Genomic DNA, 20,169 nt, shown 5'->3' on the forward strand with positions numbered 1-20,169 from the left:
CTCCCCTTTCTTGAAAATGACATAATCCTAGCCTAATAGCACAAGTGGACAGTTTTTGAGAACAAGAAAAAACAACAAATTCAAAAAACAAGAAGTCTAGTTGCCTTGATTCAACCTTTGTGGATTACTATTACCTTGATGACTGAGAATCTACTGTATACAGACAAAAAGAAAAAAAACAGCAAGCACATTGATATTGTGATTGGTGTGATAGTAAGTAAAAAAAAAAAGACTTGTTCAATTATGCCATTAAGATACATATAAGTCTCACTAAAATGAGACCGTTTTTAAACAACTTATCATTTTAACATATCAACTGCATTTTTTTTTTTATTTGCCACACATTTCGCTTGAATGTAGCCTGTAACACGTGACATCCCTAATTAGTTTTATACAACTCTTGAATATCGTGTGTCATAGTAAAGCCCGTGTGCTGTTCTTTTATTCTTTTTCGTTAAATAGCGATTAGTTAAGACAAAGGATGCTTAAAAAAATTTATTAATGAATCATGGGAAAGTACATTTCTCCCTGCTGGTGCTGGATGTACTTACCTTCCTGATGTGTCGGTCTAATTTTAGTGTTGGAAGTGAGATGTTTGAGCAGGTATCAAAGTCATACTCTGGATGACATGACAGAACAATGGTGTACGTTTAACATGTTGCATTTTCCCTGGCATTTAATCTCCCTCCAACTTCCCCAAAACCTGTGGCATTTGAGGATGTTAAACTTTCCTAGGTTGCGGAGATGCCCTAGCTGTTCGATCCAGACACTGTTAAGACAGGAAGTTTAGTCTGTTTCAGTATGGTTGCCTGGCAGGAGAGATTAGAGGTAATGTGTGGTTGTCATGGAAGATTAGAGGTAACAGCGCTCTGGAGACTATTACTGTCAGTGTGAGAATGTCAGTTAGGCCGCTGTCTTACTACTCATATGATAGAAAAACTTTTCTCTTCTAAACACTCTTGTCCTTTTTTTTTTTTTTTTGTCCCTGCAGGTCTTTGTATGCACGTCTTTGTTTCTATGGATTTCTGAAACCGTTTTATGACCAACCTAGAAAAAAAAATGGATCTTGAAAATTCCCTGAGGATAAATACATGACTTTTTGTCCCTTGTTAGCTACTCATTTGTGCTGTTATCGCTCTAGATGTCTCGTCAAATTAAGTCTTGCTTTTATTCCTGTTCTCTCTCATGCTGCAGCCAACTATTTATACCTCTTTTGTCCTCTTCCTCTTTCTGTCTTTCATTGCCATTCAATGGGGCGGATGCATTGATTATGGCATTGATCTAATCCTTACCCCCAGACAGTCTTAAAAGCACCAGGGGTCCATTTTGCCACAATCAATAGATGACCCTACAAATATCATTTGTCATTTGTTCACGGCGGTTCACTCATGTAACGCTCCCTCATCCAATTCCCGACGGAACCATGAATAGGCACAACCAAGGTCTTAATGTATATACAGTATATGCATTGATTATGATTCAAGAGGCTAAATGTGGGAGTAGGTCAGCGTACGCGTCCTTAAAATAGCCTTTTACCATGTTGCCGTTATTTTGCGAAGCTCTAGCAGTAGTAGTCAACAGGAGTGTTTCATTAATCATCTTCTATTTAATGATTATTTTATGCACTGGGCTGACGAAATGTGCAATGGAGACGCAATCATATGTTACCTACAGTACTGTATATCCATGCACAGATTTGCAAATGACATACTTATCAACCATTTGGACCAATGAGCACCAGTATGATAGAGGCACTGTATTAAACAAATTGTATTTGCTTGTAGAGTGGATGAGTGAACAGCCGGTTGGTAGGAGGTTGCTGTACCTCCTCACATTTATAAAACACACATACAGTGTTCCTCTGCTATATCGCAGTTCATCGTTTTGCCAACTTCTTTTGTGAAAATCTGCAGTTTATAGCGATCGTTTTTTTTCACTACTGATTTTTACATTATACTTACTTTACACTCCGAAAACAGTTGGGTTGAAAATAACTCAATTTGGGTAAAAAATAGACTAATCCATTATTAGGGTCAATTTGACCCTATTTTCTGGGTTGTGTTTGCAGAAAATCACCAAAAAGTGGGTTGATTTGTACAACCCCCCCCAAATGTTGCTGTTTTATTAAAAAAATGGGTGGAATTGACCCAATTAGTGGATCAGTCTGTTTTTTACCCAAATTGGGTTATATTTAGAGTGTAATGCCCTTACATGTGGGAAAGAAGAGCCACAGTTTCATATTTTTATGCTCTCTCTACATAGCAGGTTTCCAGTTGGGTCTGAAAAGCATCCCCTATGATGTATATATTGGATTAAAACATGTTCGCCCCAAATCCTGTACACTAGGGATGGGAAGTTGACAAAACTCTCTTGATCAATTTATTGATCAAATGTAAATTCTTCAATATGATTTGTGTATGAATTTTAGCAGGTAGAAAATACTATGTTTTGAAAAGCTGCTAGCTTGGCTAGCCTGCAGATACCTACCGTAGCCATGGTTATCTCCCTATCTAAATGTGCTGAAGTCCTTTCTACTGTATGCCAGTGTCATTTTGATTACGTTAATGCAGCACACAAGATTTGTGCCACAGCAGAGGTCCGTGGACATGTAGCTCAGAGCTGCAAACTAGACTGAATCACTCGTGTTGGTTTTATTCAGCCAAGTAGTGCATTTCATCATTTGTAAATTGTGTGATTTGATTTAAGAATTCGATGCGTTTGAAACAATTTATATTGATGAATTGACCAATTAATCGATTAGTATGCAATCGTTAATATACGGCTAGACTTGCGGTGTTGCCAACGTGCGAATAGGAGTAAAAACTTAGTAATCTAATGATTTAGTTTGAAGCATCCAAATCTTCATGAATGAACAGTGGACTACTCATGCAACATGTGCCCTTGTATTTTGACAGACACCCCCCTGCTGGTGAGAAGCAGCAGTGATTCAGCTCTCGGTGCTCAGTCAGCAGAGCTTGAATCCTCCCACCATGAAGATGCCACTGCGATGGTAAGACACTGACACTGTAAGACGTTTCTCCCAAAACCCTGATGCTTCATTTGTAACTTTATATACAATATATCGAGTGAATCACTTTTTGGACTAAGGGTTGCCCTTGGGCCGCACACATATTTTTGATACACACATTGTCTTAACATTTAGCTTTAGGATCAAATTTAGCATAATTATGATATATCTGTGATCATTTCATTTGTGAGTACTTGTTTTGTTAGTGTCACAGTTATTCCCCTAACATGGACATCACAAATCCCATAAGATGTCTTTTGAAAGGCTCTTCATGCCTGATTGGGCTCTTGAGGGGTGACCCTCTTGAGATTTCGCATTGGACAAATACATATAAATAAATATATATATATATATATATATATATATATATATATATATATATATATATATATATATATATATATATATATATATATATATATATATATATATATATATTTTTTTTTTTTTACATCTAATCCCTGTAGAGAAAAATGTTTATGTGGTCCAATTATTTTGAGGGATGTAGTTTGTTACTGTATGTAGTTTGTGGTTACTTTTCTTGGCTTTGAGTAGCTGTTGTAACCTGTTTCTGACAAAGTTTAACAGGAAAGCAGGTTAAAGGGCTTTTATCTTAACCTCTGGATTTACAGTTGAATAAGACAGTCTGTAGTATATTCAAAGCAATAGATTGATGGAACAAAAGTTAGAAATGTTTACTGTTGTTAAGATTAACAATGGATATTTTTTCAACATGTTTATTTGTGTTGTTAGCGGGTACGTATATGTGTATAAGGGCACCAATCTGTGTATTCGGACGATTTAAAGCTCAAATTGATCTGTTGAATCCAATTTGGGCATTAATGCCGCACTCACATTGGCAGATATGATTCGTTTCGGATTTTCATCCACAACCTGGAGAGGCCTGATTCAGACTGGAAGATATCCAATTCCAGTCATATTTTCTATTTACGATGCCTTTGATGTATATTTCGAATTGTGCCACTTGAGAATATAAAATGAGAATTGCGTTACTTGAACCATGCAGTGTAAATCCATCCATTGCTTTTTTTTGTTTCAAACCCAAGTTTATGAACACATAACCAAACCCTATTAACTATCATGCATGCACGTCATCATATAATGACTGCATGTAATTATTTAGGCCACAAGCAAAAAATAATCAGCGTAATTCTTTGTACAGAATTTTGTGTGTGTGGTTCGTGAAGGGAAATAGATTTTGCCATCATAGAGGGTCATTGAGTGTGCTGTGAAGCACAATAACCTTGATGACTGTGAAAGAGCTAAACGAGGGGAGGGTGCTCGGCTTGCACGTAGACTTGAATGGATTTTAGCTTATCCCTTCTTATAGAACAGCTTCAGCTCAGGGATGTTGGTGGACGGCCTACATCAATTCTTGCTCTGCTGCCAAAGTCTCCCCGAGGAGAGATAAAAACATGTGTCTCTCTCTGTTCTCTTGATTTGCAAGGCACATTGTTTACACGTCGTATCTTTGCTCTTGCTACGGGTTTTTTTTAACTGAAAACTAAAAAAAACACTGATAAATGACTGAAAAATACTAGATAAACTAAGAATGACCAAGAATAGATTTGATCCTGGTCTTCTTATCCCCATATACTATTTTCCTTGCAACACTGTGACATCTCCTTTTTGCAGTTTCCCTTTGTGTGTCTCACTCATACACATAAGGTCGATTGTCCATTTGCTCTGCCAGGTTCAAATGGAGGTAATGGCCCTGTGTAATTGTTCAAAATGTCATTTGGCCTTTTGGTAAGAGCAGTGAGAGGAAGAAAGAAATGTTCTTGCAGTGAATCCCTCTCTGTGTTCCCTCTTGTTTTTAAAACTCTTGCTTAGTGTGTGGCACAGTGGCAGGTTGGTTCCAATGTGTTAATCAGACTGGGACTATTTGCTCTTGTCTGGAATACTACTGGGGCTAGATGGCTGTGCGCTGCTTTTTCTTAAAGTGTATGCCTGTGTGATTCCGTTTACATTTTCTGTGTGCGTGTGTGTTCTTTCTCCTGAATTGAGTCAGTCAGTGTGGCAATGAGATGTACAGTCCTTAACTCATTCTATCCCAATGACATATTTAAGTCATTTCACAGAGGGTCCGGTGCCGAATGAGCTAAAAACAAAGCAAAAAAAAATACACTGCATTATTTCAGAAATAACGTTCTTACAGTACAGTACTCTCTCTCTGTTTTTCTCTTTCTGTCTCTCTGTCTCTCTCTATACACACTTGTATACCACATGCAAATCTGTATGCATATATCTCATGCTTTATGGGGTTAATATGAATCATGTGGCACTTCTATTCATTGACATTTTACAAACTACTGTTTGGTTAGATACAAAGTTATTGGCCCTCGGTAATTACTTCAGAGAGCTATTTCTCGATTAAATGAGACATACAATTATGCACTGATAGACTTTCCAATTAATACTGTATTTCAGCAGTTGCTAATATGATGAAGGTGTTAGGATAATGAATGTTACCTGCCACTCCGACAGTAATTAAGCTAATATGACAGCATCTGCATCTTGGCCAGGCTAATTGTTTTTCAAGTCACCAAAGCCTGAGCATATGTAGGGTACGTGTAATCTGTCAATCACTGTCGGTGCTACTATGGAGTTCGCACCTCTTTTCATTTCTCATCTTTAGCCTCACTCCGCTATCTTAAGTTTTTTATTTTTTTTTATTCAGCTTAAACATTTTTTAAATATGTGAGTTGCTACCTATGATGAGGAACAAATCAGCAAGTCGGTACTTACTGCTTTTACAGTATGTGTTTTATTTATTTTTGCTTTAACTGACTTTAACGCAACTCACTTCACAACAACAAGCAGCAGTTTGGCAGGGAACACTTCTTCAAAAAAGGCTTCAAGCTGTTTATTGACACTCCCACTTGACGCTTAACACGCTAACTAAACATAAAACAAAGATTAGTCATTGTGTTTTGAAAACAAGCACAAACCTTGCCGTAGGAAAGTCTGCGAGTTTAATGCGAACACAATGTAAAATGCCAAGGATGGGCTAACAAAAAAACACAAATGTCAGGGTGTTGTAACGCTTTAAGCAATGGGTGTTTTCACACAAATTGTGCAGCAACACTTGTAGACAGTCAATATAACAAAACATATATTCACAAGCATGTATTCTTCATCCTCTGTGAAAAACGGCAATTGCTGCAGCTTAACGAGTCAGTTATAAAACGCTTCTGCCTATGTCTCCGTTTGTATCTATAGATATCTAGGTCTATATTGTCTTATATTGACCCCTGGTGGCCAACGCATATACACTTCACGATGCGCAATGTTGGAACAGATTAATGTCATTTCCATTCATTCAGTGGAGAAAATCAGCTGTGAAAGACTCCAGCTTACCTGCGACTTGAAAGGGGATACGTGGTATAGAAAATCGATGGACGGTTGGATAGGCAAATTAAGCATATTCAAAACTATTTGTTAATACATGTTGCTCATACGATCTGTCTTTTCTCCTCCTTTTTTCCGCGATATGATTTTTCTGTCAGCTGTTTCTGCTCGGTTGACACTTTGTCACTAAAACAACGTGTTTGTGTGTTCTCTCAACAGGGAGTAAGTCCAGCTGTTGCGAGACCCCAAGTCAAATATGTTTTCAATGACAGGTCAGTATGTGCACCTTGCCAGTTTTTTTATGACTGCGACGCCCACCTTCAAATAAAATCACTAGTTCAGTATTATTGATACAGTACTGAGAAGCCTCAAATTATGACTACTTCCACAATATTATGATTCACAGTAAAAGATCAGCATCAAATAATCTCCCTAAAATCCCAAACCAAATTTGAATGGAGAAAAAAGGTCAAAGGAGCCGTGTTCGCGTGGACATGGCCTGGTTATGTATTTATTTGTAGTTATGAAAAGTGTGCCTGTTTGTCAGTGTTGCATGTTTATGTTTTTGTGTCCTACTTAGCCATCTCCATTCATCATCTAATGTAGATCAAGGCCTTTCAAGCAACAGTTAGTATAAAGCCTCCCCATCATTAGCCCACTACAAAAGAGCAAAACAAGGTCACATGCAGACACGCGCAGGCACACGCACACACGCGGACAGAAAATTACCCATGGGAGGCATTCAGTATTTTCTTCACTAAATTGGGCAACTCTCATTATTCAAATGTGTAGCGTTGCTTTGCAAGTTCTTTATGGGTAAAAATATTCTGTCCATTCGTCCATCCATACTTCCATCCTACCGATGCTGTTAGTTTTTTGGGTACATCAAATATGTGTAAACTTCTCTGCAGTCATAACAATTTGATTTATTCAGGAATTAGTCTGCCTATTTTCACAATTACTCACATTCCCACTCAAACAAGCCAAATCTCAGCATGTAGTAATGTATGACTGATTTAGTGGTTTCTGCGCTTGTCGGTGAAACGAGCCTTGAAATTGCAAAAAATCAGAAACTATGGACCAGGGCTATGGCAATAAATATTAGAACATTAAAGTGTTCTTTAAATCAATGTTCATGTGTTTGTGTTGTGTATGTGTTTGCTTGCATATCTGTGCATCAGCTACTGTAAGTACAGTAATAGTTTATCATCATTTCAATCACAGAACCAAGAAGAGAATGATATTACATTTGAATAAAATAAAACGTCATTCTCACCTGGAGCATGAGATTTACTGCAAATTGTTTTTTGGAATGGCTTTGATCGTGGCACATATTTCTGCCTGGGAGCTATTTCTGGAAAAACAGGAGGTGAAGGTCTGGAGTGCTTTATAAAAAGTCGATCTGAAGTGATTTTTCAGATTTTATATGTTATCACGTCTATCAATCTTTTGAAAGAAGAATATTTGTGAGGTCAGAGTGATGTTGGACGAAAGGGCCCAGCTCACAAGATCCATTAAAGTTTAACCTAGAACTGTTTGATAGGGGTCAGGCTAGTCAAGTTTGTCAAAACCAAACGGTGCCTTTATGGCCCTTGCTTTGTGCATTGTGGCACCCTCATGCTGGAACAAAAAAGGATTTCCACAAGTTCCACAAGACAATCGCAAGTCTCCTCTCTTAAAACAGATGACTGATGTGGAAAAGGCAGAACAGGGCATCCAGGCGTAAAACACAAAGAGGTAAGAGTAGTTGAAAAAGACAAAGTGGAGAAAGCTAACTAGCTAACTTAGTTAGCCAAGTCATCATCCATTTATCGGAGGATAATTAGTCGGCGAAGTCTTGTCATCCATGTTGAACTTTAAGTATCTCGACATGGTTCCTGGTCCACCTGATCAGAGGTTATATGTCAGGCTGCCGGAATGGTATCCTTGTTGCAGTATCGGAGCATTTTTTGAAGTCCAAGTATAAATACAGATTTACAGTATCAGTAATGATACTGGTATCGGTCGGTACCCACACATATTCCTCTTAACTACATTGCACTAGCAAAGGCTTCTCCTGCGAGATGCGTTACATAAACAACTCAACACAAGCAGTTGCTCCTCCAGTCATGTCTCGCCACAGCTTGACCTAATTGGCTGTCATTCTGTTTCACGTCATAATCAGAGTCCATGACTCCTCTGAACTCTGTGTTGATCTCACACACAATGATTTGCGAGCGGAAGTATTGAACAGGTGTAAAATTTACGCTGTCGCCCTGACAGTTTTCCAAGCAGATCAGTGAGCATAAATCATTCTTAACACTCCCCACACCAGAGACTTACTGTAATGCTCAGGATGATATTTTTTAGAGACATCAGAGAAAGAGAGGAGAAATGCTAAAATGTGTTCCGTTTAATGGTAACTCTATGTATGTATCCCACTTAAGGGTCTACGTGAATTAACCCTTGATTGATTTATTTTATTTAATCCCAGAGTTGGGCATTCCGTCCCAGGGACGGAATGGTCCGTCTGTCTCGGATGTAAAAAAAGGTAAAGTGCCCAGCTCTGTTTAATCCTTTGACAGTGCCACAGTGCCAGTGTCTCAAAGTTGTCATCGCAAATAACCATAACAATTAGGCTGTCAAACATGCCCATTACCTTGACAAAAGATGCACCGAAATGGCTCCAAAAACTGTGAACATCTGGGAATCCAGTGCTACACACATCACATGAAGTAGAAAAGTGGAGAATATTCATTTAAAATATAAATTATTCAATTTTTTTGTCTTTATTTTTGTATTTGCATTCATTAACATTTTGCATAACATTAACATTTTTCCTGCTTTGCATTCACTCCACTCCTATTTTGTGTGATTCACTTTGAAGATCAGCTTGTAAAAATGTGGGAGTGCAAAAGAAGAATGATCCATTCAATCCATTAGAAAATAGATGACAGGATGAAAATGCTCGGTTTTGTAATGTGCATCCTTTTGGGGTAATTTCTCCTCTGTATGGATCAGTCTTTCATATCAAGCCTCAGTGAAGTGGCAGGTGGACAACACCTGTTCTTTTCATCTGTGAGTGTGTGTGTGTGTGTGTGTGTGTGTGTGTGGCCTATATGGCCTATTGTTCGTCATTTGTATTGATCCCTCTCTCTTTTCTCACCCAATTTCTCCATCTGTTCACACCACTTGAGTTTTTTTGTCAAACATCCCAAAACTCTAAAAGGAAATTTAAATGAATCCCAAGTACTCGATTCTCTGTTTTGGTGAGTGTGAAAGAAATTACAGAAGAGCTACAGGAAGACATGAGGGGGGGGGGGGCTTTCTTTCCACCTCGCTCATATTAATAAGTTTCATTAGTCTAATTAATTCTGTACCTTCATTTCACTTTATCTAGCTTACAGTGCTTATTTGCTTCCTTTTCTCTTCCTCTGCTTGTTTCTTTACTTCTTTCTTTATGTCATTCTGTATAATTTCGGCACTCACCCTATTCATTTATTTTTAGTGACAGTATGGTTGGCAAGAGAACCAACCTGTCACTGTTGGTGAACTCAAAGTACCTGGTCACATACTATATTTAAAGGAGAAGTCAACACCAGACAATAATATGTTCCATGAAGCTCCACTCATCTATACACGGCATTCTTATTGATTGTGTGTTTGCCGAATATGAGTTAAGTAGTAAAAGCCACCTGTTTTCGTCCACCCATTTTGTCACTTGCTGTCAACTGAAAATTACATCCCAGTTTCTCTGGGCTCAGGTCAGCCAATCATGGCTCAGCTTCAGAAAACAGGTGAGCCATGATTGGTTGTCAGGTGAGCCCTGAGCAACTGTGATTTCAATTTCAGTCGATAGCAGGTGACAAAATGGCTGCCGCTTGAGAGTAATTCAGCAGAAAAACCTCTTGTTAAAGTACTTACATAAGATTGAACTCTGACACAGGGAAGGTGTCAGTGCTAGTCTTATTGAATCTAAGTGCCGCATTTGATACGATTGATCATAACATACTGTTGTAAAGGTTGGAAATTTGGGTGGAATTAAACAGCCCTAAAATGGTTTAGGTCTTAAGGCCCTGATAGACCAAACCGACGTCGGAGGTCGTGGCGTCTGAATGCGCCGTCTGTTTGGTGTAGTGGCCACCGTCGTAGTGTCGTAACCCGTCTGTAAGCGTCATGTTGAATCGGCGTCGCCAGTCGTGACATTTGGTCACTCTGGTTGGCTGTTAGCTAGCAAATCAGCGCTCGCAGCACCAACGGGAAGTGACAAATGCGGAAAAACAGTGAGCACGCCTCCGCTGCCTTAATTTTCTTACAAGTACAGGGAGGGTTTACAATGTAAGTATTTCACAATTCCGTGTCAAGAACGTGATGGTTTACTTCGCGTGGCAGTTCATCGTGAGCGAAGAATATAGCTGCATTGCTTACGTTTTTATAATCCGCCCCCGGCCAACAGCTTTCCGGTTGGATAACCATGAGAAATGGTGACTACCGCCGCCAATGGTATGGAAGGGTATTACATCTTATGCATGCGCAGAAGATACTTTTATGGTCAGCGTCGCTGTTTGTCGTTGCGGTGTATTCCTCCAGCGTGACGTGACGACAGCCGGCCGGACGCCACAGGGGGTAAGCGTCTGTCACTGTTGGCCAGCGTCTTTTTGGTCTAGCTTGGGCTTTAGGAAAGGAATTACTTTGACCATTGAAAGTTTTGAATCAGATTGAATGGCCGTGATGTCCGCTGATAGTGTAGTGGTACACACGCCTGAGTTGTGTGCGGGCAGCGTGGGATCGATTCCCGCTCAGTGACAGTGTCTATGTGTGCCCTGCGACTGGCTGGCGACCAGTTCGGGGTGTAGTCTGCCTTCGCCCATTGACGGCTGGGATAGGCTCCAGCAACTCCCCGCGACCCTATATAGGATAAGCGGTTTGGAAGATGAATGGCCGTGACGTGGGGTCCCTCAGTCGGTGGACCCCCTCTGTTCAGTCTGTATATGATACCTTTGGGCTTCTGCCTTGCCTCCATCTACGAGTAATCTTCTAAGAACGAAGAAGACATTTAGTTTTGCTTTGTAATCATGTATTAATGGTTTAAAAATCATCACTATTTGTTATGTAGGACTTTTACTAGGAGGTCCATCCCTGGTCTCACGTTTCCATAACAGATGACCCAAAGATGACTTTTGACTTATTTTCCCTCCCTCACCATGTCCATTTACTTCTCCACCTTCTTCTTTCACCTTCACTTTCTTCAATGACGATCAGGCCACACCAGCTTTATTTCTTTCTACTGTTGATGGAAGAGAGGCAAGAGATAATGAGCATGTTTAGCTTTCATCGCTTGCTCTTTGCCACCCTCCAAAATCAACGGTCGTCTCTCTGAATTCTATCACCATACCTACTGCTCAGTTCATTGGATGCTTTGGGACGGGTGGAAGGTTTTAAGAGAGAGCAAGACAAAAGGAGCAGATGGCATTAGAGACGTAATTGAGGTTGTAGCTACAGAGCGCAAAACTTCTGCAAACTTCTTTAAAAAAAACACACACACACACAGAGGGACTAGGGAGAAGGGCAGGCAGGGATTATTGGCTGCGCTCTGATAGATAAACTAATCAAACAAAGACTTCAACAAGCGCTCAAATTTAAACACAGACGCAGTATAAACCAGATTCATCTGTGAACAATCCAATTTAAAAACACATTCATAGATGACGAACAAGGAAAAGATAAGAACGCAAATTATTGGCTAACTTCCACACGCAACAAGTGTGCTGTTTGGATGACTTTCAATAAAAGAATCCCATCTCTAAAGACAAGGTTTGTGCTCATGGATTAACTTCACAAAACATCCTTTAGAACAATGACTACATTTGTGAAAGTAATGTATCAGTCTAGCATAGTAATAATAATAACTACGTGTACTAAGGACTCATTTTCAAGACAGTATTCATTCTTTCATGTTTGTATAATTTTCTTTTTTTTTTCTTCCCACATTTTCCCGTTATAATGCATAGATTTGTGTTCAATTTCTTTAAAGGAAATTGACAAGATGATTATTGATATAAATATTCACCATTTGTGTAGCCTAACCCGAACAGTGGAGATCTTGGGAGGGGACAGTCCTTTGGGAATCCATGTGGTTCCATACTGCTCATCTCTCAGTGGACGGTGAGTTATGTACACACAAACTAACTAACTAAATACAAAAATGCTTTTAGTTGTACTTGTCATGTTGATGTGACCCGATTCAACTGTGACACAGTGGTGCCTTTACTTGAGTTTGTCTGTAATGATTGTAAATAGCATCAATCCATTCCATCCCCATCATAGATACCCCAACATCAACAAATATTTTTAACATGTTTTTTTAATGTACTAGCACTGAACAGTATAGTACTTCTGTGAAAACATACGGTTGTGACATAATTAAATAGAATGTGTAGAATTCAATAGTTTGTCCATCATATTTTCATGTATTCATTGTGTGATTCTTTCTGGTGTGCACGCCTTGGCCACGATGGTGCAGTATAATGCACGCATACGTATACACACGAAGAGGACAGTCACATCTGCTAGCAGCAGTAGAAATGATTGATCGTAGAGGTTAAAGAATATATGCCAGTGAGTATTGTGACATATTTTTGTTCGTCTACATGTGTTCACTACCTGTCAAACTGCTGCTTGTTGGGAAGTTCACTGTTGCTGACAGGCGCTCGTAGCTCGAATTTTTGCTCGAGACTCAAGAATACAAATCAGCTGAGCACTCGTAAATCGGGTTACTCCTAAGTCAAGGTACCACTGTTTTTGTACGGTATGCAGACATATAGTAACTACGGTATATAAAAAAAAAAAAAAAAAAAAAAAAAAAAATATATATATATATATATATATACACACACACACACACACACACATAAATGTCTCTTAGTGGTCTGTAATGCGCTCTACTGGTTACTTTGCTCACAGGTCTCTTGGTTTGTATATCCGCGGAGTGGAGGAAGAAAGTCGCTCCAGCAAGGAAGGCTTGTTCCAGGAGGATGAATGCATTGTCAAGATAAACGACACCGACCTCTTGGACAAGACTTTTAGCCAGTGAGTTTACTTCTGCCTTTTGTTATTCAGGCCTAGATGAAAAAAACCCAACAAATTCCATCGCCAATTGATTGGCCATAACTGTAGTAATTTAGCAACCAAAAGGACTAACTAAATAATTGTATACACATTTGTTTTCTTCCTTTTTTAAATGTAACCTAATTTATAAGGATGTTGTCGTATCCAAAATGTTGAACAAGTAGATACACGTTGATGTTTGGTCTGGTCTCCCTGTTTCCGCTGATGTCGCCTTCCTCTTGTCAGAGGGCTAATTTAACAACTAGCGACATCGCAGAACAATACGAAAGACACTTGGCAGATGTCTGAGGGGTAATCCATGGAGATCACATTGTGTTGCTGCTCATTCCATTGTATTACTTTCAGAGAAGATTTGTTCAGGACTCATTTGAGACTTGATTGTTTGTCAGTGTTTATTACATCAGTGAAGTACCCGTCAAGTAGGCTAACTTGGTGGCATTTGGGGATGTAACCTAATTATATAACGTCACAGAACACATAGAAATTTGCCAGTGCAGGCAATACATAAACTAGATGCTTTACATTCCATTAATGGGGAAAAAAAAAAAAACGGTCATCCCCTTAATGCAACATATAAGATGATTATCCTGGGTTGGGTTGCATTAAAGAGGTCTTACATATACACATCTTCTGACTTTCATATTGAATTTAACATATACACACAATGTTTTTAGGGCCGGATAACATGGCCCTAAAATTATGTCCTTGTAATTTGGGCGGGGGCTGAATACAGGTTATACAAGTCTGTTTTACTAAATTATAGAGTTGAAAACATTATTTAGTTCAATAGATTAATTCATTAAAGGTAACTCAAGTTATGTAGATTCACTGCACAAAGAATCTATATTTTTTATAAACTTGATTGTAGTTTACAGTAGTTTAGAATAATTACATAAGAAGCACTCAATTATTTTTTAAATAAGTAGGTAGGTAGTAAGGAATTGCCTTCTAAAAAGTATTTTCCTGATTCTGCTTATTAGTGCTTTCCCTTTTGTTTTTAAAATTGAACTACTGAAAATAAATTACATTTCCTATCAGATTAAAATGTATTGAGAGGCACCTGTTTGACTTAATATTTACTTTAAGTTGCAAAGTTTTCAAAAACAAGTCAAAGCAACAAAAGATGTAACTTCTGCTTCACAATAAGGTTTGAAGTTTATAATCAACTACACTTAAATGTCATTAAAGACTCTCACTCACCGGTTTCATGTCAACCCTCTTAAAAAAAATATCCATAATTTGGCATCAGTTGTTGCCTATATTTTTTACATTGTTCCTTACTAATAATGGCTGTCATGTATATTTAATCAACTTTTTCATCTGTAATGATAAATTGTGTATTTTTATATTCTGTATTTGTCACTATTCCCCTTTCACAGAGCCCAAGAAATCTTCCGGCAGGCAATGCACTCCCCCGTGGTCTCTTTGGAAGTACTTTCCTCATCCAACAGAGAACGCTTTGAGAAGAGTCTGATAGGTCAGCTTTTTAGCAACAATGCTGGTCCTGACAGCTGTCCCCGAATTCCCAAAACCAAAGAGCCACCTCCGCCTGTCAAAGCCAAACCTGTGTTCAAGCCCCCTGAGAGCACCATCGTGAGAGTGGAAGAAGACGCTGGCTCTCTGGAAGACGCTGTGAGTCTTAAGCGCCTTTGATATCTTGACAGAAATAACAAACAAAAGCTTCATAATAATACGCTCTGAAAACAACTAACAGTTGTGCAATTAAAATTTGATTGAATGCAGTAAACACCCGGTGTTGGTGGATAGGGTTCTAAATGATTTGATTTTATCAGGTGTACTAATGTAGTTTTGAATCAATACAAATGCAAAGAATTTGAATTTGATTTAAACTTTTACCACTGTCAACTATTTGATATTGTTTTCTTTTCTGCCTACCTAGAGATCTAAAGGGGGAAGTGAGAGCTCGCTTTCTGAAAAAAGTCCCGCTCTGTCCAGTCTGATGGCCGGGAAGAAAGGCGGAAGAAGATTAAGAATTGACCTTAAGAAAGGTAAGTAATACCACACTCCATTTTTGTAACATGGATTTGCATTCATGTCCAATATTTTTTTTTCATCTGTCTCCACCTCTCAATAATGATATAGGTTTCAGAAGTAAAAAAACCTAAAGGTTATGCCAAACACAAAGCCAATCAGTGTCCACTTCGGTATGTGACACTGACCATTGTTTTACACCCCCAATAACTCAAGCACAAGCCCCACACATCAAAACTGATCTTATTATCATACAGAAACGGTAAAGTTAGAGATTAAAAATTAGATTACCGTGATTAAAAAACATAACGCTTGAAAATGCAACTTTATTTAATTGATCGCAATTAATGCACTATTTTGACACTCCTCATTTTTAAATATAGCTATGCATACTTACATGTTCAAAGTGTCTTTTAAGAACAGAATTTCAATTGTATTTTGACACTGATATTATCTTTTTAGGAAAGTCCCTCACCTAATATGTTTTGTGTGGGAACTTATGGTACAGAGGCGTACCAAATAAACCTTCATAAACCGTTACACCCCAAGTAATAAAAGTTCTGATGCATGCCAGGCAAAATAACGTTAATTTCCAAATAAAAGGCAAGTATAGCCTGGGAGCCCTCATTAAAAATGTCACTGTACATGGAGTCCTCGGTTCACAATGGGGTTCCACCAATTAAAGTGAATATTCCATGAAAAACACACTCAGGCCATCAGTATAAAACAATCCAATGAAAAAAGGGTAAATATGGCGGGAATTGAGCGTGCCTTCTTGTGCCCCTTGACCACATATTTGACCAGCAACTGAGAACATTGTATTATTTGTGTTAGCCTTGTATTGTTCTCATCAAACCTTTTCTTGTAAAATTATGACTTTTTAATTTGTTACTGTCCCAAAAAGGGAGCTCTGTGCATCAAGTCTGCCCCTCGGCAAAAAAAAACAAAAAACGCAAAAAGTCAAAGAAAAACCAAAACACAATCCCAGAGTTGCTGCTTGGTGAGTTGAGGTATGCTGGCACCTTGTGTGACAATTCAAACAAAGGTTTTATGGGACATTAGAGGCATATTTTACCCCAAAACGTTGGTCTTATCCAGTCATAACTTTTACATTTTTGAGTATTTTCCTGCCACTATTATCTTAAGTAGTTACTGAATGTATTACTTTTATCTTACTATTGACCATATCTCAAGTATCTCAGGTCTTAGAATGTATACAATGCGGCTGTTTTTTTTTTCTCTCGCGCCATTTTCCCTTCCTAGCTCTCCTTCCTCTCTCCATCTTCTTGACTTGTTCTCTTCAAGGTCTATTAAGTCTTTATTGATCTGTTCATTTCTGCTGATATGAATTCATAGCAGACCAATCTGCTGACTTGGCACTGCTAAAGAGACCAGACTAAATGAGGTCTATAAAACACACAAGCAGTCTGTGTATTGGGCAATGGCATTCATGTTTGAGTGCTCTCCTACACATTGTGTGTGTGTGCGTGTGTTTGTGCGTGCGTACGTGTGCACATATGTGAGCCTGTTTTTCACTGATTAGTATTTTAATCTTCCTCACTTCTCTTTCCAGAACATTCACTCTTCTACTGCGTTAGACTTGCACCTCATTTCCGCTTTACTGTTACTTTAACCCCCACCCTCCCCATTCTGGCCCACACCTGAACTCTTTGCAGATATGAGCCACTGTTTTAAAGCAATGCACACACTGACTTCTATCTCATGTGCAGCACAAAGTATAGTGTGGCAATAGTTTGCTTCCAACTAATGCTGAAGTAATTTTCTCCCCCCGGCGTCCATGTGAGTGTTAGGTTTGAAATGAGGTGAGGTCAGTCCATTGTATAGCTTATGTTTGCATTATTGCCCAGCGGCAACTACACGAGAGTATATTACCAAATTGTTTTCTTTACTGTTTTGTGGCCATATAGCTAATATATCTATATCAATATATCTATAAAATACATATACTGTATATAATATAGCGAAGTATCACAAAAGGCCAGTTTTCTGTTTTCTACCAACTGTTTTCTCAAGCTGAGCCATGATTGGTTGTTACCTGATCCCTGAGCAACCGAGATGTCATTTTCTGTTGACATTAAATGACAAAATGGCCGTCTCCTGAGATGGACAAAAACAGGTGGATTTTACTACCCAACTCATATTCCACAAATGCAATATCAAGCAGAATGCCGTGTTTCGACTAGTGCGGCTACATATAACATATTCTTGTAAAGAATATTTTTGGGGTTGACTTCCTCATTAAAGGTAGGATGCTGTATTGATTCTCTGTTTTGCTGTGGTTATTTACACTAATTGACACTAGGTTGACAATTGACCTTTAATGTGACTTTATTTTATTTTTTTAAACCTTTGCCATTTGTTAATAATGTTGAGTTTTAAAGATGCGCTCCGCAAGATTTTGCCCTAAAATATCTTTACGATAGCCTTTTCATTTGACCATTTACGACTCACACTTCTTATAAATAGAAGATTTACACTTCAGCTGTTCACAATGGGTACTCTTGCAAGCCTCTTGAAAATAATTTTCAGACTGGAATCGGGTTTGAATTTCCCGCGCTCTTTCTGCGGATGTGACATGCGCGTTCTCGTCATTATCTCATAGACTCGCGACCAGAAGCTATTATTTCGGCAGAATGGATTCTGCATCTGCTCGGATGAGACTGCCATCTAGAACGCCCCAGTCACCCAGTTTCTCCGAGAAAGGCAAAAAAGGAAAACTATGACAACGTGCATTGTGCAGACGAAGAAAGGAGTGTGCAATTTCATTTTTTGGCCGCAGGTGGCAGTACCCATTAGAAACCCAAAATCCTGCGGCATGCAACTTTAAAGAAGGATAAGAATAATCTCACGACAAAACACCCCAAAAAATGTAAAAAAAAAAAATAGATATAAATCTGAACTAATTACAATCTTGTCTCAAGTAGACTCATTCAAATTGACTAACTCATTTTAAATTCTGGGTCTGTTTTAATAGAACACAAAGCTGATATACTTGCAGGAAGCATGACTTATTTTGTTGCATTAATGGCTACACAGCTTTATTGTATCTTCTGCGGTGTAATGGAGGAACACTTATTGGTTCTGCCTTTCACTATACGTTGCTGGATCGATGAACAAGAAGATATATGTGTAATTAACAAATAGTTGCTGACAAATTAAGTAAAATTGGATAATTTCCCGCGACAACCCTGATGATCTGTCACGGCACACAATTGTGCCACAGCACTCTGGTTAGGAATCACTGATCTAAAACATTGCTTGTGCAGTTAACACAAATTTAATGATGGCAACAATTGGAATAATTCAGTTTTTCCCCTTCAATTTCAGTTGTTAGTTATGTGACAAAAAGTGGACACATAGTGTTACAAAATGGATTATCTACTACCTGTTCCACACACAGGGATGCACATCTGTGCGTACTCTCTGTTTATATCTATTTTTGGTTTCATACTCTGGTGGCGTAATGGTACATGCTGCCTTTCATGCAGACTGCACAGATTCGATTCCCGGCCAGTGCCCTAATACCCAGCCGTAAAAAAAAAAAAAAAAGAAAAAAAAAGTGTGATGTGGCAACCCCTGATGGGACAACCCGAAAGTCGCAACATTTTTTTTTCTTGTATTTTTGGGACATGACTAATATTGACTCCAAATGATTTATTCATTTATTATTTTCAGTGTGAGTTGGGTCCAGAAAGTAGCTATTTGAATGAAAGGATTTAATCAATGTGTTCATGTCACTCACTGTTCTAGGTTCAGAGGGTCTTGGATTTACAGTGGTGACCAGAGATTCTTCAGTCCATGGTCCTGGACCAATTCTCGTCAAAAACATTCTGCCACGTGGGGCAGCTGTCAAAGATGGGCGCTTGCAATCAGGAGACCGCATATTAGAGGTATGAATAATCATTGAGCAAAACTTTTGTTACTCCAAGTTTAACATTCCTGATTTTTATGGTACAATATATTTACTGGCTTCTTTCTCTCTAGGTAAATGGTGTGGACATTACAGGTGTCGGTCAGGAGGAACTGGTGTGCATGCTGCGAAGCACGCGGCACGGAGAGAGTGTGTGTCTTGTGGTTCTACGACAAGAAGCCATGTTTCTGCCTCGCGAGATGGTAAGGACCAGTTAATGCTTTATTTGGAGACCAAATGACTTCCTCAACCAATCACAGTAATATCATCTTTCGGTTCAACTATCCTTTTCCATTTCGTATGATAGTGGTTTTCTTACTCTGATTAAACAGTCATTGTTTTCATTCGTGAATCACTTGTACCTTGATTGTTGAGCCCATCAACAGGCTTTGCTGGATGACCAACTCAGCACCTATAGGTATATATTTTTTATTTTTATTGGCATTAATTAATGGCATAAGAGGTGCCATGTGATTGTGCGGTGCATAGTGAGCACACTGTAAAGCCTCATATTGAAGGTACTTGTGTTACTTCATCACTGGTGATTTACCAATGAATAAAATACACATTAATTCTGTTTCTGATTCTCAATCTCTCTTCTCCTTCATTTTTTTTTTCTTGGAAAATGTTTTCAACTGTGAGATCTTACATCAAATAAAGTGCTTTTCATTGGGATTTCAACCAAGGCTTAATTAAAACAGTTTTGAGGTAACAGACAATACATACAAATGAAAACCAT

General features: G+C 38.6%; 1 protein-coding gene across 2 annotated transcripts in view; it reads left to right on the forward strand.

The window, feature by feature from the left end:
- The window catches only part of LOC147136472 (partitioning defective 3 homolog B-like), a 125,086-nt gene that overhangs the window by 20,349 nt on the left and 84,568 nt on the right, over positions 1–20,169 (forward strand). For both annotated transcript variants that reach the window (XM_086052186.1, XM_086052187.1), the window contains exons 5-12: positions 2,916–3,010; positions 6,620–6,672; positions 12,461–12,544; positions 13,343–13,468; positions 14,887–15,139; positions 15,408–15,516; positions 19,271–19,410; positions 19,505–19,633. In XM_086052186.1, coding sequence (XP_085908312.1) covers positions 2,916–3,010; positions 6,620–6,672; positions 12,461–12,544; positions 13,343–13,468; positions 14,887–15,139; positions 15,408–15,516; positions 19,271–19,410; positions 19,505–19,633 — 989 coding nt within the window. The remainder of the gene's footprint in view (positions 1–2,915; positions 3,011–6,619; positions 6,673–12,460; positions 12,545–13,342; positions 13,469–14,886; positions 15,140–15,407; positions 15,517–19,270; positions 19,411–19,504; positions 19,634–20,169) is intronic.

The sequence above is a fragment of the Filicampus tigris genome, chromosome 14 (genome assembly GCF_054856515.1).
Source record: "Filicampus tigris isolate MCC_2025a chromosome 14, RoL_Ftig_1.0, whole genome shotgun sequence".
Lineage (NCBI taxonomy): Eukaryota > Metazoa > Chordata > Actinopteri > Syngnathiformes > Syngnathidae > Filicampus > Filicampus tigris.